Genomic DNA, 24,628 nt, shown 5'->3' on the forward strand with positions numbered 1-24,628 from the left:
AGAAAAACACCTCTGTTCTCTGTGCCCCAGCAGACGTGGCAAGAAGTAACAAGCTAAAATTGTTGCGTGGAAGATTTAGGTAAGATACTAGGAAAAAAATTCTAATGGCAAAGACAGCTTAACATTGCAAACAAATTAATAACCAAGATTAAGATTGCCAGAAATGCAGCCTCTGTAAAGTTAGACAACTGCTTGCCAATCAGGAGTTTCAAAATCCAGCTCACACTTGAGGAAAACCCTTGCCACTGTCACCTCTGTTCAGAGGTATTGGACAAGTATTTCAATCACAAAAATCGCTAAGGGTTGGTACTACCAATTAGCTAAACAGCAGAAGGATGTTTAACTCCCAGTGTGGATCTGATGTCGCGTAAACAGAATTATTTTTTCAAATTTGGCAATATCCATTTAGTCAAACCTTAAATATATTGAAGGTGAACTCATGGAAAACTGCTGCACCAATTTCACTGCTTTTTGTGCTAGAGAGATGCAGTTGGTTCAGTTCCATGCAGCACTACCACTTATTTGTACAGTGGAAAAGAAGCTTGCATAAAACTGCAGGAGTCTTTTTCTAAATATATTCTTCAGCTGCAAGCTGTCTAAACAACATCCAGAGCTGCAATTTAAACATGAACTTATGGAAAAAAAAAAAGATTTGTTTTTCTCTTCCAACTTTTTCTTGTATTTAAAAGATACTGACAGTATTTGGAAACCCAAGATTTAAGTATTCTTTATAAACAGTTTGGGGAATATAGAAAGAAAACTCCCTTAAAGTGTTATTTGCATACCCTTTTATGCCTTTTTTTTTTTTTGAATTCCAGGCTGACAAAGTGGTCTACATGGGCACAAGCAATGTGTTTACAGGGTCTAAAAACCTGTGTGTTTATCAGGAAAGAGAGCAGAAGCCAGATATTCTGAAGGAAAAGTAGAGGAGCATATGGGCAAACAGCCAGCAAGTCCTCTGAACACATCACTTAAAAAAAATAAAAAAGAACAGGAAATTAGTTACAATATCTGCCAAATTTCCACCTTTAGGATTGACCAAACACACAAATAAGCCAGTCTACCCATTTCCAAACAAATCCCACCATCTCACCAAAGTCTCCTCCTTGGAGGATATAGCTCCAAAACACGTGATACAAACTCATATTCTAAAAACCTTTTCCTCAACCAGGCTGCTCTTGACATTTCTTTACTACAGCTCATATCTTCTTTCCAAGTCTAGCTCCTCCCATGCTGTTTAAGCTCAGTAAGGCACCAATAACTAACATATAGGATTACTCTTCTTAAACGGGCTAAATATCCTTCTGAAAGGGCTATCCAGCATTAGAAAATAATTACAGCACGATTACCAACCTTTTCCATTTCTTGCCTTCTAAATATTTTTCATGTACCAAAAAGCATCTCTTTCTTATTGATTACATTTTCTATTCCATTACTGCTAGCTTAAAAAATGGAAAAGTATCCAGAATTTCATCATACTATTTGACAGACTAGGGCTTACTTCACAAGTTTCCAAACTTGAATAAGAAAAGGGGGGTGGGAGGGTGAGAAGAAGGCAAGAAAGAAAAAACTAAGGGAGAAAAGAGGTACAGATAAATTTAATTGTATGTGGATGGCAGCATTAAGCAGGGGGGCAGCATCCACAATCTCAGCAGCTTGTTCCAAAGAGAAGACTTCTACCAGCTCATTAAAATAGCAGCTAATAACAATATGTTTAAAATGTCATTGAGATCAAGGCAAGGTTTCAAGCAGAAACCATAATGATTACATTTTTTAATCTAATACTTTGAAAGCAGAATTGTAGGTCCTCTGCAAACACGTTGGCCTGTTCCCAACAAAATCAATAGCAAAAGTTCCACTGACTTTCATGACAGGGGGTAACAGGGTCAGAGCCTACACACCTGCCGGAATCTATTGTAAACATGCTTTTACTTTTGAAAATCCTATTATAGAAAAGGCAACTGATAACATTTGCTGCTTAAACTGCTGAAGTTTCCTCTTACATCAAAGAGCTATTTACTTTCCAACGTACACGTTTCGGTACATATTCTGCACGTCTCCCTTTCAAGCAGCTAGCAAACAGACTGCAGGAAAGCATGCAAAAGGCAAAATTTCAGTGCTGTCGTCAGTTTAGAGTGCATTAAAAATTCCTTAAAACTAAAACCTAAATATTCATGCATGCCCCTACAATTATGTAATAGAAAAACCATAAACATCACTCTGTTAGCATATTATTCCTTGTTTGTGTGATATACATAATCACTAATAGATCATTACTATTCAGGTAACTATCTGAAAGACGCTACAGAAGTTCAGTGGGGTTTTTTTGTAAGTTCAACACTTTGCAAGCCAAACCTGCACTAAAATAAAAGCAATACCACTTAGAATGCATTTTTTTTCTCTTTTGTCAGCAGGAGCCAGAGAAGTAAAACCATATATCAGCAAATATTGGGCGGGGAGGCAAGCAAGCTTACACTAATAAAGGGCCAAGATAAGTTCTGGGAGGGACTGCCTAAAAAAAATTAGTGAAAACACCTGAATCATTCTGGAATTCATTCTTAAGACATCATCTCTGAAAGTTCATAACAAAATTTAAATATTGCGTTTTATTTGAAGGAAAAACAATGCTGCTGCTACTACTTCAGTTAAAAATAGCAGATCTTGAAAATTTAAAATTAGACACTTAGGAACTGAAAACTATCAAGTACGTGAAGTTTATATTCATACTGCACAAACTATCAGGGTAAGTTACAAAAAAAGGAAGAATATAAAGTTAGTGTATTAATTAAAAGGAGGACATTGTTTTTGTCCAATTGCATAGCAAATTCAAATTAGAGAAAGACATTTTTCCATGGTAAATATGACAAGAGAAGTAAGGAGGGAAAAAAAAGGAAAATAAGCTTTTGAAATTCTTTCACTACCTTGGTCTTGAATTTGATTCGTATTCATTGTAAGTATGAAGCTATTTCTTATTAAAAAGATGATCCTCATTTCCTTACCCATGTAGGAAGAATTGTGTTCAGCACAAAGGGATTTCCAAATCCAGATCAATACTGTTAACTATTACATCAATTTCAGCCACTGAAAGATCTATAAAACAAATTCTATGAAAACAATTAGTTCTCCTGGACAAATCTGTGGTCCTTCCAAAACCAAAAGCATCATCTACACACACAGAGGAGAGATATACTGAAATGGCTTATTTCCTGTTAGACACCATGGGAATTAATTTAACGAAGCCAGTGGTTGCATGAGCAGTTCTTTTTAACATACTCAAGTTTAGAACACAAACTCTCTTTGAAGTAAGTTTCCAGCTCTAGGATGAAGTAATCCCTTAGGCAAACACCTTAATCCTTTACAACTTCCTATATAGATGAATTAAAGGCTCGTATGAAAATCACCCAAATTTGTAAGTGATGCTTTATGAAACACACAGCACCCACGCTATCACATACTCGATGCAGTATCAGTACAAGCCAACTTCAACAAGAGATCCAGACTACCTCTAATTATGATAATTTCTGCTTTCATTGATATGCATAAAACTTACCTATGACAAGTGGTATTGCAGATTATCCTAACTCCATTAGAAAAATACCCCAAAGTGGTTCAATCCTACACAGTGCTACTCATACTTATAGAATTAAATGAGCACTGAGGCCACTAGCCTGGGAATACTCAGGAGCAAGCCTGGCTCAGCTGATTTCCATTGCTACCTGATAGCAATTAAGTTAGTTCTCTTCCTTTCACTATGCAGCATGTGCATGCCTTTCTCTCAAAAATAATAAAATCTTTTTCCCAGGGGATAATAGCATCAGGACCCAAAGAACTACTGAAAGGAGAATTTTTTTAATACTGCTTCAAACACCGAATTTCTAGACCACAAAGCTGGGAAATAAAGTCAAATTTTTAGGAGAATTTTGGCATAACCTTTATTTGGGTTAGTAATCTTACTTCTTAAAGAGATACAAAATAAGTGACTTTGGGGTTTTTTGTTTGGTTTGACATTATTGGCAATGACACAGACATATTTTATTACTTCTATTCACTGGCTGCATGAAGTATGTCCTTACTGTATGTAATTTTTAGACCTGGACAGAAACCAGCTAGTGGTATTCCTGTCAAACATCCTCTTGCTCCATCTTACTCCACAAGCTACAGAGCGTTATTTTTACCACTATGTAAATACCAAGTATATGCGAAAATCCTCCCCCTGAAATAGTCTCTTGGCAAAATCTTCTTTAGAAGTTATCATAGCAAAAGTCCAATGACTCTTCTTCGCATGAAAGTAACAAAGCAGGTGAGATCAAAATTACTGGGTTTTTTCCAGATCTCTTGGTAAAGTTTCAGTCCCATTTCCTTATTTTCTGTTTTTCCCCTTTTTTGAATGTTAACACCTTAACCTTTCCACAGTTCTCTTTATTAATCCTTGAGTTTCTTCAGGATAGAGTTTTAAAATGATATTTCCTTGTGATGCTTGGTCTGATATGAGAGAGAATGTAGACTCAGAGGCTGAAATCCTCACTCATTCTTATCTTTAGGTTGAAATTTTTGGCCTAGGAACTAACACATGAAGATCTGTAACAGACCTTCTCAAGGGCAAATTTGATTCTTGATGATCCTTTGTTCTGGTACTTCTCATTCCCTAGCTATGGAAAAACCTCTGTGAAACTAATAGCTGGATATCTAGGGGGAAACCTTAACTATGAGGTATACAAAAGATCAGAGATGCATTGGTATAAAAATTCTCAATGCAGTACAACACAAGCAGTTATTAGTAGAGCAGGTTTAAACAAAATTTGAAGAAAAACATTCTGGCAACCACTAAACAATCGGACAAGAATTCAGAAATGCTGCAATTAGAAGCAATTGTCATGATCACATGGTTAGCACTAAAAAATCATGCCAAAAAAATCTTTCAACACGTTTGCATTGAACTCATAACTTTTGATGAGGTTAACAATACATTCAGTCTTGCTTCAAAAAGACCAAGTTAGTCCCATACATATGTTCAAAAGCTATAATACATCCTCCTTTTCCTAGATCGATCCCTTCTTTCTGCCACAGAACTGGGGCTGGAGGGACTTTGTATAACTGCAGCTTGCAGCACTTTTAATATTGAAATTTTGAAGACTGAAGTCTAGAGCTTTGGCTCCATGAGACAACGGCCTGGGCTCAGCCACATGCGTTGGTCAATGGGAAGGCAGCTGGGGCACTGAGCGCAGAGACAGAAGTGATGGCCCCACTCTCCCGAGTGGGAGAAAAAGCCTCTCTTCTCATCAGAGAGAAGGATGTGGACAGCCTGGGACTCCAGGGCAGCAGGAGAGGGAGATGGAACGAAACTCATATGGGGCTTGGGATGGAGTGGGATAGGATGGGATCAAGTCAGAAAGACACAGCATGGTCTCAAGCTGTACAAAAAGGTGTTACTGCACCAATTCCGTCTTTCCACCCAAACAGATCCTGGTTAACACTCCTCAGCTTCGTGGAGTGAATGCAGATTGGGGGAGAAAAAAGTCAGGGAGACTTAAGGCAAAAGATGTACATTCTTGGGTGGGAAAGAGATTGCTCTTAGGGAAGAAGATAGTGTGCCTTGAGGTACATTTAGGGGAAATGATTTAGGAGAACTCAGGGAATGGGTAGCTCTGGGGCACACAGAAGGCAGGGACAGCAGGGCTGGGGAATGTGGACCCCAAGGGACAGGAGCTTGCTAGCACAGAAGAGTCGCTCCCAGCAAACATCTCTATCCACAAACCAAGGGCATTGATGTAGCACTGGCACCCACTCCTAGTTCTGGTTTTTGAGGTGTTTTTTTTTCTCTATGGAATATTGACTTATTAAGTTCTTGGTTTATACTGGCTTTTGGCCTTTTCACAGCATAAATAGCCTAGCTCCAGCTCTCAGCCCCTGAAGTTCTCAATCCCTTTTTCTGCTAATAAAAATATTTCCTTCCATGCATGTGACAGCATGTCCACGTGGCCACTTAACTAAGTCTGGGAAAAAAACAGTACAAGCTTTTCTTAGTCCCCGACTGAAAGGCAAGGGGTTTTTTCCAGCTTTTTAAATCTTTTCTTAACCACGCCAAATTTTCCATGTGGTTTCCGAGGCACCGACATCAGAACTGGACTTAATTTCCCCATGAAGTTCCAACTGACATCATATGCAGTGATAACACCACATCCCTGCTTCAGGGTGTGGACACTCAAAACCAATGTAATTCTTCTTGGGAAAAAAGAACTTGTGGAAGACATATATTTGTACCTGGTTGTAAATTGTATTTGATATACATTATTGCCATTTCTCCCTGATTTTAAGTTACCAAGAGGACAGCTGTAAACAACTATGTGTACTTGATTCCAACCAATATACATTAGTGGAGATTTTGGAGAATAATTTCCAAACATTTATTCTAGCACAAACCTGTAATATCTATGTTCAGAACTCTGTCTTGCTGCTGTTCAAGCTGCTAATGGTGATATTTAAAGCTCTGAAAAGTTCTGATTTCTTTTTTTTTTTTTTTTTGCATGCTACTGCTGTATTTATCGTTCTCATCTCATGTCATCTTGTTCTTACCCAGCACAACAATTACAGTTGGTAAGAGTGTGCTTGTTAGCTGATTTAAATTTGAACATTTCACGCCAAACCCAGCATCAAATGAAATCACTGGCAAAACCCCCACTGACTTCACTGGGAATGAGACCAACTGGAGGAGCAAGGCTCCCATGAGAGGCATGCATCACTGTCATTCACATCCTGCTGAGTTTGTGAGAACTGGGACTAGATACTATTTGAAGGCCCTTCTACTTGTGTTTCATGTGACGCACCACTTCTCCTTTGTTTTGCATTAAGAAAAGTTTTTTTACTATCTGCAAGTAACAAACCGAAGAGGCTGGATGAGTCACTGGTGATGGTTTTGGGCCAGCCCAGCTCGCAGACTGCCAGTGTCAGGGAAGGTTCACCCGATTCTCCCCTTCCTGCTGCACAGCCGGTCTCAAAATAACGTGGCAGTGCTAAACATAGCGCTGCCGTGCTCTTTTAATAAACGACGATTCCTGCAGTGTGTACGAGCCACCCCATTTGTCAAGATAAGCACATCAATATGAGATGTCATATTAGCCTAGACAAAGAGATTGAGCCAGATAGCTTTGTCAAACACCAAGCAAAGGGGCTCATTCAAACTGACAAAGCAAGAAATGTAGAAGTTGAACCTACCAATCTAGTCTTCACTCATTCCATCCTCTCCTGCTTTGGAAGAGTCTCAAACCAGTAAGTGAGCTCCTGTAAGTGATATAATAAATTCATTCCTAATGCACAATAACAATATTCCTGTCACTTCAAACCCCTCTGCTGCACTTTTGAAAAGTTCTGCACTAGCTGTTAGTATGTTTCCAATTATACCTATGGATTTATATACCTTAGCGGTTAGGGACTTTTCATAATGACATATGCACACAGGGTATAACTAACAAGCAAAATTAACAGGCATAACTAATTGCTATATAGCCAAGTTACTGGTTATTCCTTGATCGCTTTTCTGTTACTTACACGTAAGGAACTTCACTCTTAGTCTTCAGCAATGGACAAAGACACTGCAGTAGTGGGTCCCAATGCTTCATCTGTCTAAAATTTTTATGAATTTAGGCAAATTGTTCAATTTCATATCTGAAATCAGGGACAGAGCTGTCCTATATATTATGGTATATGTGAGATTATGATATTGGTCATAAACAAAACTAGGAACGTGGTTCACAAGATGACTTCATTGGTGAGAAATTATCTTGGTTTCTTTGGTATTCCTCACACATGGTTGTGTGCAGGGGCTTCATCATCCTACATATGGTGGAGACAGAAGCTCTGGGGGTGGGGGTATCACAGAAATATTTTCCTTAAAATGTATTTTCTCCTCAGAAAGACGTGTGATATCCAAACTTATTTAAAACAAGACAGGTTTATCGGTGTGCGGGAGTGAAACTGGTCGTTAGACTTTTGCTGCACCACTGGCGATGTCCCTGATGATGTGCAGCATGCACGCAAAATCCCACATTATGTGAGAAAATTCAGTTCAGCTTTGCACCACAGAGGTCTGACTGATTCATGTCCTTTGGGGGAAGAAAAAGCCTTTGGGGAACTACAAGAAGGTAGGTATTTCTCTTTTGCAAGGGACGTGTAATTTCAGCTTTTCTGTCAAACTTAGAGCCATTTGGCGGATGAAGGAAGGATCCCCCTCACAGGGCAGCTGCTGCTGCTCGCAGTGGCACGCTGCTCGGCCCCGCACAATTCCTCGGAGCTGGGACCCACACGCTCCCCTTCTCCTCTGCCAGCCCCCACCATGACCAGAGCTGAGAAAATACACTGGGGAACTGAGTAGGATTGTAGGAAGGGAGCGAGAAGCCTGTGGAGTTCCTTTCCTCTCACAGGACTCCACCTTTAATATACCCTATTGGGATCTTCCTCCCCTCAAAACTGAGAGACAATGAAACCCAGGAAGATTGCATTCAACATTTCCAGAGGAGATTGAATACACTTTAAAATATTCAGGAACAATTCAAATGCAAATATGTACAGTACTGTATTATTCATATTCTGCAACATTTTGCCTTAATGGTCTGATTGGAAGAAGATCTCTTCCAGTTTGTTTTCTCTGAGTTTAATAAACCGGGACTTTGAAACAACTGCCCGATATATGAGTTGCTATATTTTCTTTAAAAGAAAACAGAGTTATGAAGTCAAAGGCAAATTCAGTGGTTTCTTATATAAAATACCTTTTCACTTCCTGAACATTGCCTGTAGCTTTGCTAATTTATTGCCATGAAAATATTGTTACTACTTAATGCACTAGTACTTTTGTCAATAGGCAGCTTTCCCCAAGGCATATTTGAGAACGCTCTGCTAATCAGAGTTGATGCAGTTATTCCAAAGCACACAGGTCTTTAGAAAAAGGTTCATGTTTAATTCCAGTATGGGGGAGTGTTGCCATTTCTTCAAAGCACAATATTTTTAATTCACTGAATTCACTTCTGTAGATATCTAAAGCTCTGACTACATTATCCAGCCCCAGACTCAGCTTGAACCAGTGTATTTCAAAGCAGTATTGCTGGCATCCTTACCTCTTAATATTTAACTTATGTGAAATATTCCTCATTTTGTAGTGGCAAGGATTAAACAAAGATTTAATCGGAACCACAAATCTGTGCTATATCACCAGCACAGGACTTAAAAAAAATGTGGTTGGGTCTTTAAGCAGATACTCACTTGGATCTGACTTTTTACTTTTCTACATCTGCTTGAACTCTTGAGATTATGACCTCAAACGCAGCTGAATTTTTAGTGGGTTTTTTTTTCCAGGCATGCTGATAATCATGAACAGTACGGTGACTGACAATGAGATCACGTACACATACATATGTCACACTACGGTTTTATTCTCTCTAATAAATACTGAAAACTACATGAGTATAACCTTACTGAGCTTAAGCACATCATCTTAATTGGTGTGGGAGCTTTTAATACATGTACGTTTTTGGTGATTTTTAATGTATTTGCAATTCTCTACAGATGAAAAATTGAATAAAGTTCCTCAAGAAACAGGTCAGGCCATTTATTTCAATTAGAAATAGTAATGAAATTCCAGTAAACTATTAAATGTCACTTAATCTATATTCCAGATAAATAGAATACTTAATTTCTCTTGGCATGTTCCACAACAAGGTACCCTACTTGTCTTTATATTGACAAAATAGGTGCTCCTCTGCTTTCCCTACCACAGTGACATTTAGCGACATTACTCCTTGCTCAAACCCAGCATGGACATAATCCATTTTGCAACAAGCCCACCAAGGCAAGAAGTGTCTTCACATGGAGGTAAAGGCTCTACTTCCTCTGCTCCAGCAGGTTCAGGTCAGTACTGCGCTTTCCTTCATTCATCTTCACTGAAATCCAGGAGGGCTGCTCATTTTGGTTTGCTTCTGCCCCATCCCCCAAAATTTCTACATTGCAAAGAGTATTAGTACTATTCCTACACCGGGCATAGTTAATTTCCTAATTAAGGACAGAATTACAACCATCAAGGAGAACTTTTTAAAAGCAGCTAGATGTTTTGAGACGACACAGATGTTTCACTTGTCTCAGAGAGGTACCACGGGTCCTTGTTTGAAGGGCATTCAAGCCCATCAGCTCTGCGAGAAGTTTCTTAGATACGTGAGACTTCTAAGGCTATCAGCCAGCAACGGCAGGCGTGAAACTAAAACAGAGAGCTTTGAGTATTAAGGAGCATTACCAACATGAAACAAAATCTGACTTCTGCAGAGTTCTCCTTAGTTACAGTTATATTCCCTGGTTTATACCTGAAAAACACATAAGATGCAATTTGAGGAGGTGAGGCCTTGTTCTAATTCTCCATGGAAATAATCAAGATGGCTTGTGATAATTCTCCACGTCTGGTCGCCCACACACATGGCTTCAATTCAAAGTTTTCACATCTTTAAGAGATTTATATTAAGCTCTGCTAAGTAGTTGTTAGTCATTTCTGCTGACTGTAATCAAACTAAGTTAAACTAAAATTTACCATGCCAATACATTTCTATCCTTCCCACTCTGTTGTTTCACCCTTCATCTGAAAATACAGCAACAACACTGGAAGGAGAGCATAAGGATGCTTTTAACATCTTCACAGCCACATTCAATACTCATTTTTGATCTTTTGACACGTCTACGGCTCAGGCAGCTAGCAAAAGGCTATAAACAAGACAGAGAGGCAGCATTTCCAGTTCTTAGGGACGTTTTCAAATAAAACTCCAAAATTATCTCAGAACTATGTAACTGAACACATGAAGTATTCTTCAGGAAACAAGTAAAATGCACATACATATATGAATACATACACACACACAAGCATGCTCCTCCATTCGTAGATACTACTTTCCATTCATAGATACTAAGAGGCAAAGATGATGCATTCTCCATGTAAGCCATGGAGGGAAGCAGAAGGCTAGTCGGCAGCTCAGCAGCAGCATGAATGCAAATAGATGTCAAATAGGTCACTGTCTAGTGCCTTGCTCCAGAATATCCACATGACCATCTGTAGATGGACATGTGATACATGTATACAAAAAACTTGACACATGCCTCAAGCTGATTCTTTAATCCTGCACACAGCAGAGAATGCATCCAGTTTCTTTTGACATGCACAAGTCTGTACACTGCATATTCTATACAAAATTTATAACAATAATATCCACAATTTTCTAAAGATTTTTTTTTAAAAAAGAGACACTGTTATAATACAGCTCTTTCCCAAATGAAAGAATACAGTATTTCATTTTTCTTACTCTAAACAACATCCAATGAGTAATGTACAGTGACGTGATCTTTTGCTATTCCCTTTAAGCTGTTTTGGAGATGGATTGCTACGGTGGGTGGCATTCAGAATAACACATGTTGAGCAACACACAGTCATATCTTGCCAGTTTTATGGTTTCTTACAACATGCTATGACGTGAAGTGATTCACACTGAGGAAATGGAGAAAGTTTTTCTATTACTGTAAAAAAAATTATGTTATATGTATTTATTATCCAAAATAAATACTTTAACACCATGGGCTGAAATAAAACTAGGAAAGTAAGCTTGGTTCTTCTTTCTGTTTCAAAATATTGCATTTAGATTTAAACCAATTAAAGCTTAGTGACACTTTCTGTGTAAGATGAGCTTGCCCTGGCACACTGCTATCAAACCCATCAAATTAAAATAAGGTGAGCTATAGAAGAAATCAATAGCAAAGATTTAACTTTCCTTGATGGCATAGGCTGGCATCTTAGAAATTTTACAATTCCTGTGGAGGAGGTATAGAAGAGAGAAGGTAGAGGATCCACTTGGTAAGACGGAATTGGTGACTATGAACATACACAAAATCAAAAGCAAGAAGTGAAACATAGCTATGGAGGTGGGTAATGGGCTGCAGCCACGCTGATAAGCCAGAACTTCCACAGAAGTTGTTTTATGTAAGACACGTAATGGGAATTTCAGAAGGGTGTCAGTCCAATGGTGTATCACCTCAAAGGGAGGGCAAAAAAAACCAAACGAAAAACCTTTCCAAAATGATACAGTAACTTTTGGAAGATACTGTACTTAGACTAGATGTTCATTTGGCTACTGTCCTGTCAGATTTGATACACCATCCGTGACAATGTCATCAGCCAGATGTTTCAGGAAAGGAGAACAAACAAATATCTCAAACCAGTCAACTGTGCTGTACTTGAGAAGTGACTAGTGGCCCTTTATCACCAAGCTGTTAAAAAATTGGAGTCCTGAAACTTACTGTTTGGAGTTAAAAATTGGAGTCCTGAAACTTATCAGTCTCATTATCTGCACCTCCACATTGTTATCCAAGGTGAATCTTACTCGTTATCCTCACACCCAGGTCCCCTATAGCAGAGAATTCATTCTCCATTTTAATTCCTCACATTTCTGTAAACCCAGACCTGCAGACTTCCCCATCACCTTGCTTCCATACCTTCATAAGCTTTTCAAAGGTAAAAAGTGCCCACAAGTTGAAGGTCGACTGCAACTGCTCAGTCTTTCTGAAAAATCAGACTTCAAATCATTAAAGAAAATACAGGCAACTTGGCTCATCAAACAATTTTAAAGCACTTCATTCTGAACTCTGAAGCAACCATGCATTGTAACACCTTCCATTTAATTCTATTGTTTTATTTATTCTGCATATGATGTTTTCAGCAGGAAATCTACAGAAAACTTTAGACAAAACAATTTCTATCTTCCAAAACACATTAATCTTACATTTTCACCTTTTCAAAAGATAAGAATTAGGTAAATATTGGGGTTTCATCAAACTGGAAAGTACTCTTCTGAGACCTGCACTTTTCTGGCCTTTCAGCAGACTGTGTGTCCTGGAGATGGACCGACCTGTGCTGGAACGGCTGATGAATAGTGTTGACATTCACTAGTCACTACCGTCCTCCAGTAAATAAATCCAGGCAACACAAGGAGTTGTTCCTCCAGCCACACTACCACTTGCTTCACGAGCCACTTTGCCAACTGAAACTGACACTAAAATATGACCTTTAACAAAAGATGAGAGAAGCCATCACCCTCCAACACAATGGAAAAATTTCACAGAAAAGAAAAACAAACAAACAAAACCCCAAACCATTAAGACCGTCCTGTCAACTTCTGCCTTCACGCCCCAAACTAGACTGGACTAAAAGAACCGGTTAATGAAAAAAACCCTAGAGGCGAAACCGAAACAGGCAATGCTGCACCACCCTGTATGTCCACATCAGGCCAACAAGCGTCGGTGGATCTGACCCGCGCTGGCCTCGTTCCTCATCACACCTGGCTGGTGCTCAGTTCTGACCATGTTTCCCTCCAAAAATGCCACAGGCACACCTGAACGCTCAGCATCAGCGCATGGCAGAGGTGGGACCAGGCCTGCCAGACCCCTGCATCTCCGGGTGGATGCCACCCAACCACTGCCTGTGGGAGCACTTGTCCAGCTCCCACCACACCTGGGACCACCGCCCCTCCTTGGGGGCAGCGGCCGGCGGGGACCCTCTTACCTTGTTGGAGTAGGGGGCTTTACTCAGGTTGATGCCGTCGCGGATGAGTTTGTCACGGATCATGATCTTCAGCTTCAGCCTGGGGTAGGCGGCCAGCCCTCCGCCGCCCGCCGCCCCCCGCCGCCCGCCGGGGCGGTGCCGGGGGGCCACCCCCCGCCGGGCTTCCTCCTGCCCCCCCACCCGGCGGGGGCAGCGCCCGGCGGCGGGGGGCGCCGGTCGCGGGGGCGGCGGCGGCGGCTGCGGCTCCAGGGTGAAGTACAGCCCCGCCGCCGTCTCGTCCGCCTCCTTCAGCCGCCGCACGGCTTCGTGGATCCGGCGCCGGTGGTGGGGCACGGCAACGCCGATGGCATCCAGGTCCGGGTCTCCGATCTGCTTGCAGACCTCCAGGTCGTCGTAGCCATTATCGACGAAGGACTCCGCGTACTGGGGGAGCTGCAGGGTCTTCAGCCACTCGTAGACTATGTTGGTGCACATGCTGGCTCCAAAATAAAAATGATTGCAACTTTCAGCACCGAAGCCAGCCTCCCCCTTTCCACTCCTCGCCAAAGGAAATAAAAACGCAAAACAAAAACTGCGATGCCACTAAAAGGTCTCAAAATCAAGGTCAAGAAATCAACATCCACCAGGAAAAAAAATATCCTTAAAGCAGATCAGTAGGGCATCGCAAGCACCGTTGAACAAAACCCTCCTGTTTATTCCTCCTCCTGTTTTCCTACTACCAAGTACAGCCGCTTTCTGTCACCGGAGAAGGGAGACTCGGACTAGAGAGAAGGCAAATGTAAGGGTGCATCCCCTAAAATCCCAAGTCGCTGCTGCACAACATCCACCCACTTTCTCTGGAAGTAATTCGCAGTCGCTGTCTTTTTTTTCCCCTCTTCCTTTCAGTGTTAGTTTCTGTTTCTGCTTCTGTCTCACCTTCCTGCGCTCTGTCGCATGATGAATCTGTTTACTATGTGTAGCTGCTTTGGTACACGGTCATGTAGGGGGACAACCGAGCGCAGGGTCCCGCAATCTCACCCAGCAGAGGCAGGGGTGCCGGTGTGCAGTGCCCTCCTCTCCCGTATCTCTCCCGGCAGCGGGTGCACACGGCGGCTTTTGCTTTCCTTTTAAACGGGTCCTTTCGGATTAGGAGGAAAAAAAAAGAAGGAAAAAGAAAAAAAAAAAAGATAAGAATCCCACTCACTTTTCCGAGTTACTTTCCCAGTTCCCGTTCATCCCTGGGATGATGGTTAAATGCGCTTCGCCGGCAGCGAGCCCAGAAACTGCTTTCCAACCCCACTTTCTCCGCGCTGATGCCGGCGGTGCCCTCCTGCCCCTCCGGGGCACGCAGCCCTGCGCCCGGCGCGCACAACTTTCCCCGCTTTCCCCTATCCCCGCTGGCCCTCACGTCGCTGCCCGCAGCCGCCCTCGGGAGAAGGCGGCGGCGGCGGGGCCGTGCGGGCAGCCGGCGCTCCGTGCATCCTCCGGCGGCGGCGGATGGGCTGATCTGCGGCAGGTCACTGACGCTCCCCCCCACTCCCCCGGCTGGTGGCGGTGCTTTCCCCTCCCTGCCAGCGGTACCCCGGAGCGGTGCTCCCCTCCCGGGTCCTCCTTCCTCCCCTACCCCTGAGGCGCCTGACGCGCCGCCAGCAGATTTCCTCCGGCTCCTCCCGGTGCTCCGGTGCGGCTTCTCCCCGCTCCTCCCCCGCGCCCGTCACCCCGCTGCCAGCCCCCTGCCCCGCGCTGTCCCCAAGCCCTTTCCAACTTTTCCCGCTGGCAGCTCGCAGTCCCCGCCGCCGGCCGTCCCCCTGCCCGACCCGCCGGGGGCGCGGGGAGGCGGCGTGCGGTCGGCCGGGGGCACGGCAGCCAGGCCGGGCAGCGGCGGGGGGCTGCCTCCGCTCCGCAAGCTATCCGGCGGGCTTGCCCGTCCGCGTTCCCCCCGGGAAGGGAGAGGCACCGCGCCGAGGGGGCACGGCCCGGGGAGCTGCCCCCAGAGCCCTTGGGACAGCCGGACCGACGGCAGCGGCGGCTCCCCCGCGGGGGCACCGAGCCCCTTCGCGGCCGAAGGGCGACCCTTTGGGAGAGACGGGGGGAGCGGGGCTGTCGGCGGGGGCGAGCGTCCCTCCGCGTCTCCGGGAAGCGGTGAGGAAAGGCGGGAGGCGCTGGCCCCGCTCTCCCACCCGCCGCCGCGGGCTGCCCGGGGCCGGCGGAGGCTCCGCACGCTGCCCGCCGCGCTCAACCCGCAACGCCGGGCTCGCAGCGCCCCCGCCAGGCCGCCGCGCAAAGCGCCGCCCGGCGCGGCCCGGCCCGGCCCATCGCCCCGCCCGACCCGGCGGGCGGCGGGGCGGAGAGGCCGGGGGCTCACCGCTCCCCTCGCCGACCACAGCAGCGGGGTGAGGCGTGGAACCCGCTGCCATTTTAATTTAAAACAGATTGAAACTTGGGGTTTTTTACGAAAATCCCTCTTCGCCAGCAGACCCTTCAGCCCCGATGCATGGGGTGCTGAGGGAGGTCGGAGCATTTCAGGCTGGCCCTGCCTGTCGGGTCTTGTCAGAGGGCTGGGGCGCGGGCAGGGACAGGGGCAGCCCTACTTGGGCTGAGGGGAGCTGGGGACCAATGGTGGGGGCACCCACGCTGTCTCCCCACAGCACACCGCTGCTAGGAGCAGGGGTGCCGGAGGAGGAGCATGCTCCCTTTTGTAATTTGTTGGGGTTTATTCGTAACAGGTTTCCCGAAGGACCTTTTTTAGCAGATAGGCCCACATTTGTCCTCGGGACTTCAGGGTAGTTCACCACAGGATTATGTAGCATAGCATCATTCTCACAAAAAGCATTATATTGCAAGGTGTTTTGAAAAGGTTAGATACTTACAAATGCAGTCTCTGGATATAAAGCCTAGAGATCACAGATTCATGTGCTAAAAGGGGAGAAAGGGAGGAACAACATTTTATTCCTTGTAAAATTTCCTTCCATCTTACTTCTTTTTCTGTATCTTATTTTCCTTCCAGGCCACATCATATTTCAAACCCTCTTCTCAGGCCAGAGACAGAGATTGAAGCAGTAATTACCATCTCTTCACAGAGTTGGTGAAAGACTGACAACGACAGAGAAATTAGCAAGGAGGTTCTGTGAACTGGAGCTGGAATTGATGGTGTGAGAGATAGGAAAAACTGACTGGTACAGCCCATATTCATCAGGCTTGTTGACAGTACGTACAGAATTCTATCATTTTTATGTGTGCTTTTTGGAAGGGCCTTGGAAGGCTTTTAAGGTATTGCAAATGTTACGATTCAGATGTGCTTGGCAAACTGCAGGTCTCCCACCTGTAAAAGGGTAGGATCCTCAGCTTCTGACAGGATGGCAGGAGGAGAAGTGGTGCACCCCCATGGGAGCGTGGAGTTTGGCAGCAGGTTACAACATTGTGAAACTCTCTCTGGTTGTGTTTGGCATTGATTTTAGTTTCACAAAATGAGTTCACCTGGTAGTAAATACTGCAAAGTTTTACATGACTGTGAAATACAAAAATAAACAACAATTAAAAAGAAAATGTGATGTCCGCCTTTAAAAAAAGACAACAAGAAGTTCAGGGAACAAAAGACCACTCCACCTCACCTCAGTCCCTGGGAAAACTTTGGGGCAAGTCTTTGTGAAGACTTACATGAAGTTTTGAGGGGCAGTTAGAAGGGGTGTTCCTCAGGGGTGGATACTGGGGCCAGCACTGTAAAACATCTTCACTGATGCTCTCAGTGACAAGGTGGAGTGCATCCTCAGCAAGTTCCCAGATAACACCAAATTGGGAGGGGTAGTCAATATGTTGGGGAGCTAATTTGAGAGTGACAAAGGAGGAAGGTCACAGAGTGGCAGAGTAGAAAATGGAGGTATGTTTTGAGTGATAACAGCAAACTCAGTTTGAAAATCTCCTTTATGTGCTTTTTATTAAGGGCAAATTTATTATTAAATGCAAAAAAAAGTTAATTTCTGAGACATTGAACCATGGTTTCAATCCAGCTAAGAAACCCAAGAGTGTATTTGCTGATTGTAAGGCCCAACCTATCAAGCATATTGTATTTATGGAACCATTAAAATCAATAGGGTAGTATCACTCTGAACAGAATTTCTTACAGTATTTGCAGATTAATTTCAGTGGTGGAATATAGACACTGCATATCACCTTAAATTTAGCTTAGTACACTATTTATACTTGTGTTCTATACACGTACTAATTAAGGTGTTTATATGTTACAAGATGGGTGAAGCTTTCCCTGAATGCATAGGGTTTCCTGACATACGCTGGAAATAGGTTGTGCCTAAACAAAGAGCTGGAGCACGAGCGATTTGTAAATGAAAGGAGCACAAGCAGATAACTCATATGGGTGAGAGAAAGCACATACAGGTGAGTCTGCCTTCAGCTCCAGTATAAACAGAATGAACTATGATGAGTTAAAAAGTAAATATATTGGCGCCACACATCCTGGCTTCCTTCATTTAGTACAATACCCTGCTCTCATCGTGCAAAGTCATCCTCTTTTCTAGGATTACCTAAGCCTGTGCACAGGCTATGGAATGGTCTGTTGTCTCTGACCTTGCCAATGGACTACGTAAGAAAGGATGAGCCTTCCGGAGGAAATCTGAGCTGCATTGTCCTAGGAAAGGCACGCAGCACATAATAAATAATATTTTCTTACCTGTTATAAGCAGGTGAGAAAAAGATAGTTGTCCCTGCTTTCCATACTTTGTCATTCAGATAAAGACCACTTCTTTCCAAGCTTATCTGAGCTTAAGTTAATCAATTCACAGTACGAAATGTATTTGAATTGTGTGGGCTGTTGAATATTTGACACAATGGGCTTAATTTCTGAAGTGCGCCATATGACTGGATCGTCTCCAGCATTTCCAAACTCAGTCTTGACTTTCTTTTTCAAATTCAGCAGATAACGAAGATGGGAAGATGTATTAGAAGTTGCACCAACAATATAGGGTTGCTATGTTGCAGCCACAACATACGTACACACGTATGGAGAGCAAGCACAGAAATGTTTGCCATGAGGTTGCTGGTAGAGTTTTTACATGTAAGCAGTTTGGTAGCGGAGGGTAAGGACCAGATTTTTGCATTTAAGTGTAGCTTCCAGCAAAATGGATAAAAGTTATTTCTAACTTGTATTCAGAAGAACCAAGTCCAGATGAAATGCACGGCAGAAAAAATACTATTTTTCCTGAGGAATTTTGTCTGCTCTGTAAGCTTTGCAAGCCCGCTATGAGGAAAAACTGAGACTCCTGGCAGGTTTCAGCATGACAGACTGTATCATTCATGTAATACAACATAAATGCGACTGATACTGCCAAAAAAGATACAACATAGCAATGACAGATTTGCTTAGCAAATGTAAAGGATATTTTAACTGAATCATTGATTTAGGTATCCTTTAAAGAGAGGGCACCCTACATTTATGCAGTGTACCAAGGAATGAACTTGAACTTCTGTTCTGAAGGGTATTCTATTAAAATCTATGATCATCTCTTGGATTACATTATCTGACAATAATATGTGATAGATTTTGCAAAACTATGGTCACACATTTTCTATACCATGAGATGTTTTATGTAGTTATTTTGCTTGGGATGAGATAAATAAAAATGTAGCTGAACACTAATTTATACCTAGATACAAAATGTATTTGGGAATCCTTAGAGCTGTTTATTTTTTCTACTTCTATCAAGACTTACTCAATTTTTGACACATTAAGGAAGCAGTATGGGCCTTTGCTCTGGATACCTAAATACTTTTCAGTGTTTTGAACCATACACTGATGTATTGATGGTTGAAAAAAAGCTAGACGAGAGCATAAATACTTGAAAGAGTAATCACATAGTGGATGAATGTAAGGAAGACTCTGAAATGAATACAATTCTGTTAAGATATTTGTGAAGTTGTTCAGCGAGGAAAGAAAACAGGTTCCCACACAGAGTGAGGGAGAACCACATGATGATGGTGCAATGAATAGTGTGCAATGAATGAGTGCAAGCTAATATTTCTGTACTTTTCTAAAACAACAGAAGCAGATTCTCAAATACTTTTCTAGGCTTTCCACTAGGGCACAAGGTGAATAATTCACTAGAATGAATGGAACTACTCTGACATAATGGCAAATATTTGCAGAACCAGGATATTAGTTCAGGTAAATAGAGCTATTTATACTTCTCTGTAAAATGTTGCAATTATTTGACTGTACCTGGCATACATTGGCAAAGTATCCAGAGGAAAATAATGATGATGGTGAGAGAAGGTTTGAAAATATCCCACAGCTTATCCAAAGTGTAAATCCTAAAGAATACATAGCAACAAAACTCAGCATCTAAAGGAAGATTTTCTCATGTAAACTCTTCAGAGAAATAAGCTTATATATAAAGCTTAGAACTTCAAATATTGGTACACATCATGTCCACTCCCATGAGCTTGTGCTAACTCTAATGAATAGTACTGGCTGTTAAGTATTCTGGAGATTGACTTTTCCTCATTAAAACATCAGATGACCATTATCTTAAGTACTCTTTCACAGAAGATGAGGAAAATTTAGATTGGAAAGGACCCCTGGGGGGTCACCCAGACCCATACCCCACTCAGAGCAGGGCTAATTGCAAACTCCGATCAGGTTGCAGATGGGCTTGCCCCGTTGACTTCTGAAAATCTCCAGGGATGGAGATTCCTCAGCCTCTCTGGGTGGTCTCTTCCAGCACTGACCCACTCTCACCATGAAGAATTTCTTTCTCTTGTCTAGTCAAATCAACCGTGACCTTCGTCTCATGTCCTTTTGCTGGGCACGTCTAAAAAGGATTTGGGTCTGTCTTCTCTGTAGCTTTCCCCATAGATAGCGAAAGACTTTGCCTTCTCGTCTCTAGGCTAAACAAACCAAGTTCTCCTAGCCTCTCTTCATATTTTGTCAGCAGACAAAAATGTGAAAAGGTGCTGTTTGTGAGGTATGAATGGTTATTTAAGCAAAAGCTCTATCATCGAAAAGACAAAAAAAAGGAGACTAATGAGAACATTGCAATAAGGAATGTATATAAAATTTAAATGTAAAAATAGAATTGTTTACAAAACCAAATTTATCACTTAGTACTTTATACAAACAAAATGATGCTTTAATTTTAAAGAAAACTTTAAAGAAAATATACAAAAACATTGGCCCCTGCCCTAAATTTACTCACTATGTTTGTAATAATGTCGTGCTCACTGGGACTATCTAACTGAGAATGTAAAAGGGTCAGGCTGATGAAACATCCCTTTTTCTCTGTCATGAAGATAAACTTATTTTAGATTTGAGAGTGCATTTGAAACAGAGCAGCTCTTTTATTTACTGTGATGCTCCTTTCCCATAAACATTTACAGGCATTAATTTAAGATCAAATCTGTGATAACTAGAAGATCACTTTCTGAATGCAACGGAGAAGCAAATTGAACAGAAACTGGAATAAATATCCAAATCAAGGCTACTCTTTACCTCAGACCAAGTTCTGTAACCAGAATTCAGTCTAAAAATGTAGCCTCTCTTTCCTCAGTGACAGAAGGAGAAGGTATAAGAGCTAAAGTTCCACGGAACAGCAAATTCTCTATTCACCAGTCAACCTCTAACATTTTTTTTTGGTATGTCACTGTCAATGAGAAGCTAAAACTGACTCGCACAAGTACTACCTTCTTAGCCTTTCATGGCAAAGACTATCCTGAAAGAAAACAAAATTATCCTAAAACAAAACAAAAATACACTTTATCCCTAGAAATATATTGTGACTGCTGTCTTACCAGGTGCTGACAGACACCTTTTTCATAAATAAATGGTGCCATATAACAATTCAGGGTAGGTTTGCCTTTACAAACTTACACCACTGACCAACTCTCATTACTATTGGATTTGAGCCAGAAGATAGCGCCGATATGGTGTGCATGCCGTTGAATTTTACCTGTACTCAAAACATTTTGCTTCACACTGAATGCTGTTTAAATGAACTATTTACTGCATATATAGATAGATATATATAAAATGAAATCCTAAGTTATTACTAATAATAGTGTTCTTGCTACTAAAGTTGTCCCTAGAAATACCAGCTGAGTGTCAGCACAGTGAGTAGAAAACTAATGAATATTTACGTCCTCACAATTTACAATCTAGCACTTCTATATGATACCATCTAGGAATCATAATGAACAAAAAGCTGAAATCTTTGCTTACTTTGACGTTTACTGTGAGCTTCTGTCTCCTTTTTTCTATGGACTTCCACATACTCCTCTTCATCAAGAAGAGCTGCTTCGTCAGACACATGCTCAAACCATGAAACAGCAATCTTTATGCAGCTTTCAAGTTGTTGTTTGGTTTTTTTCCCAGTGAGAAATTGAATTTAGAGCATACAGCTACTGCCTAATAAAATTGAACTCACTTACAGTCAGCATAATCATATGTCTTAAATACATTGTGAAAATCTGCAAACATCAGGCACCAGGTTTCCAGGACACCAAAGCATTTTATGGAGAATAAAAAAAAAAAGGGGGGGGGGGGCAAAAATGGATCCATCGTTTTTAACTAGCCTGTGCAGCTTGCCCTAAAAATCATGGAACTAGCTGTAATTACCAGCTGAAACTACTGTGGGATACATAGTGTGTGTCAGGGGACCGGGGAAACCCTTCAACCCTTCAGAAATTATCCTCTCCATTCCAAAAGGGTCAGTCCTCCAATGTCCTAGGAATGCAAGGTAGTATCTTAACCCCAGGGAAAATTAGGGAAAACCCCCTGCCATTCAGTTCAGAACCGCTGCGGCTTCTGTGCACTCCTGGAGCAATGTCACCCCTTCCTTTTACAGAGCTCTCGGAAAAGCTGCCCTATGACAGCCAGGACCTAGTTTCTCCCATGTTTGTTTTTACTCTGTTTCTCTTCAGAGGCATATAGGCAAAGACCCAGATGTAGAAGGTATTTAGGGGAAAACAGATAGAATATAATGAAATTTTCACAGTTACTCAAAACCCAGACTCTCTTAAGTACCTAAGCATTAAAACTGTGTTCTTAAATTCCTATTATGCACATAGCTAACAGTAGAAACTGGCTGTTCTTATTACCTGCTGGCATATGCTCAGTTCCCTTATTCCATGGGCTCTTTCTCTAAGTCCTCCACTCATCCATCCTTCCTCCATGCCTATTATCCCAACCAATTTCCTGCGGCTCTGCCTGCCTCACGGACTGTGTTTTTCATCACCTCCTATTTCCACAGTTCCTCCCTTTTTCCTTCATGACTTCTCTGCTGAATGGCTTTTTTGTTAACACTCTTCACTTTCAGTTATTTCCTCCTGCTCCAACTATGTCCAGATCTGATTCTTTCCCTCTGCCCCTCCAACAAAAATAGTTAAGTTGGAAAATTTCCTTGTAATATTTTCCCTGTTCCTATTCTTATTTTTTTTGCTTAGGCACCTGCTACCTAGACAGGATATTGGGCTATAGGGACTTCTCGTCTGATTCAGCATGGCCATTGCTATGTGGGGTTTTTGTGAAGAGCGAAAGCACTATCCTAGCTTTTGCTATCTCTCTTGAGCTCAGCTGCTGTAGATGGTATAAACACACACAGAGCTTCCTGAACAGCACTTGAGACACAAGACATAAAAGCAGGAGCCATGCTAAGTAGGAATCGGCAAGAGTAAAGCAGCCAATACTTATTCTATTTCTTGAGGGTCATCAAACATAAAGTGCCTAGTTGCAAGAAGAACTCAAGATTGTTATCCAGGTGGCTATCAGGTAAAAATTCCTGGAGCCAAGCAGCACTGCAGGTTAGCAGTCATGATTTTTCCTCTTATGGACCTGAGCCCAACACATCAACAGGACCTCTAGTCCTAGAAGAGGAGGATGAGAAGGAACCAGTTGGCATGAAAGGGTACAGCATGATCCAAGTAAGTTAGACCCTCTGAAACAGCTAAGGATTTGGCTCCTGGCTTTGAAATAAAGAGTGCTGGTGGTGCTGAGACTCAGAAGAACCTCCACCAAGAAATTAGAAAGCTCCCGCCGTGCCATTTCAAAACAAAGACAGGATAAAGTGTTTGGATTTATGCAAAAGCTCCTCTCCAAATAATCAATGTTTGAAAGAATCAAATATTTCCCTGAATTCCCCTCAGACAGTCCCATTCTGGATGAGTAATAAGAAATTAATCATCCTGTCAGAATAAACACTGTGAGACCTTTTAGTCATGCTCGCCCCTTTCTCCATAATAGATTTTTGTCAGTCATTCAACCAGGTCTCCCAAAAGACAGCGCTGCATCCCAGCTCCCGACTTTTGTGTGGTATTTTTTTCTGGCTGGGACTCGTTCCGCCATTCCTTGGCATGTCAGGAGTCAATCACGCGTCACAGGAGCCCGGCCCATCACGCCCACCTTGCCTCCGCCGACTGCCACACCGCCGCACGGCACCGACTCTTCATTAAGTCAGTGTTGATTCGAGTCTTCCTGCAGCTGATACCCGCTATCTTCCTGACACAGGCAGTCATGGCTGGTGCATCTGTGGGGTTTTAACTGTTTAGGTGGGTGAATACAAGACTGGCAGAATATTGTGAGATCAGGGAATTAACAAACAAAAGTCCTCACAATCATATGAAGTCATTTACAGCACACATATTTCTGCTAAAGTTGATATAACGGTATAATTAGAAATGCAGGGAAGAAAAAGGAAGAAGTAACGTGTTTTCTGTCCTTCTGAGACAATTCTTCCTTGTTATACAGAGTCGTGCCAGCTAAAAGAACCCAGAGTTTTTCCATAGATACAAAGTGGGGATGATGGGGTTTATCTCCAGGGAACATATCCAATGTTATGTTTTTGATGTATTATATTTCAATTCCTTTTTCAACAACCAGTAGCTCAACAGAAGTTTTTTATCATTGTATAACTGAGTCTTCATTTGTCTATAGCATGCACGCAGTTTCCATTCATTTACAAAGCCTTTCATTTGAGTGAACCCTCGTCCATCTTTAATTATCAGCTTGTATTTGAAGTGAATCTCGGAAGACTGCTGAGGGGTACAGCCCTTGGCTGCAGAAAGATGGACAGA

The 24,628-nt window shown here is 42.4% G+C and overlaps 1 protein-coding gene across 2 annotated transcripts in view; it reads right to left on the reverse strand.

The window, feature by feature from the left end:
- Nucleotides 1-15,261, reverse strand: part of SASH1 (SAM and SH3 domain containing 1) — a 558,854-nt gene extending 543,593 nt beyond the window's left edge. The window contains exons 1-3 of one of the 2 annotated variants that reach the window (XM_054820868.1): nucleotides 15,180-15,261; nucleotides 14,492-14,693; nucleotides 13,577-14,051 (exon numbers count right to left, since the gene is read on the reverse strand). In XM_054820868.1, the coding sequence (XP_054676843.1) occupies nucleotides 13,577-14,051; nucleotides 14,492-14,511 (495 nt within the window). In that variant the 5' untranslated portion in view covers nucleotides 14,512-14,693; nucleotides 15,180-15,261. Of the gene's footprint in view, nucleotides 1-13,576; nucleotides 14,052-14,491; nucleotides 14,694-14,759; nucleotides 15,015-15,179 lie in introns of those variants that run through there. The other variant, XM_054820870.1, reaches the window with a different exon arrangement.
- Between the last annotated feature and the right edge of the window lie 9,367 nt (nucleotides 15,262-24,628).

Source organism: Grus americana, chromosome 3 (assembly GCF_028858705.1).
Source record: "Grus americana isolate bGruAme1 chromosome 3, bGruAme1.mat, whole genome shotgun sequence".
In the NCBI taxonomy this organism is placed as follows: domain Eukaryota; kingdom Metazoa; phylum Chordata; class Aves; order Gruiformes; family Gruidae; genus Grus; species Grus americana.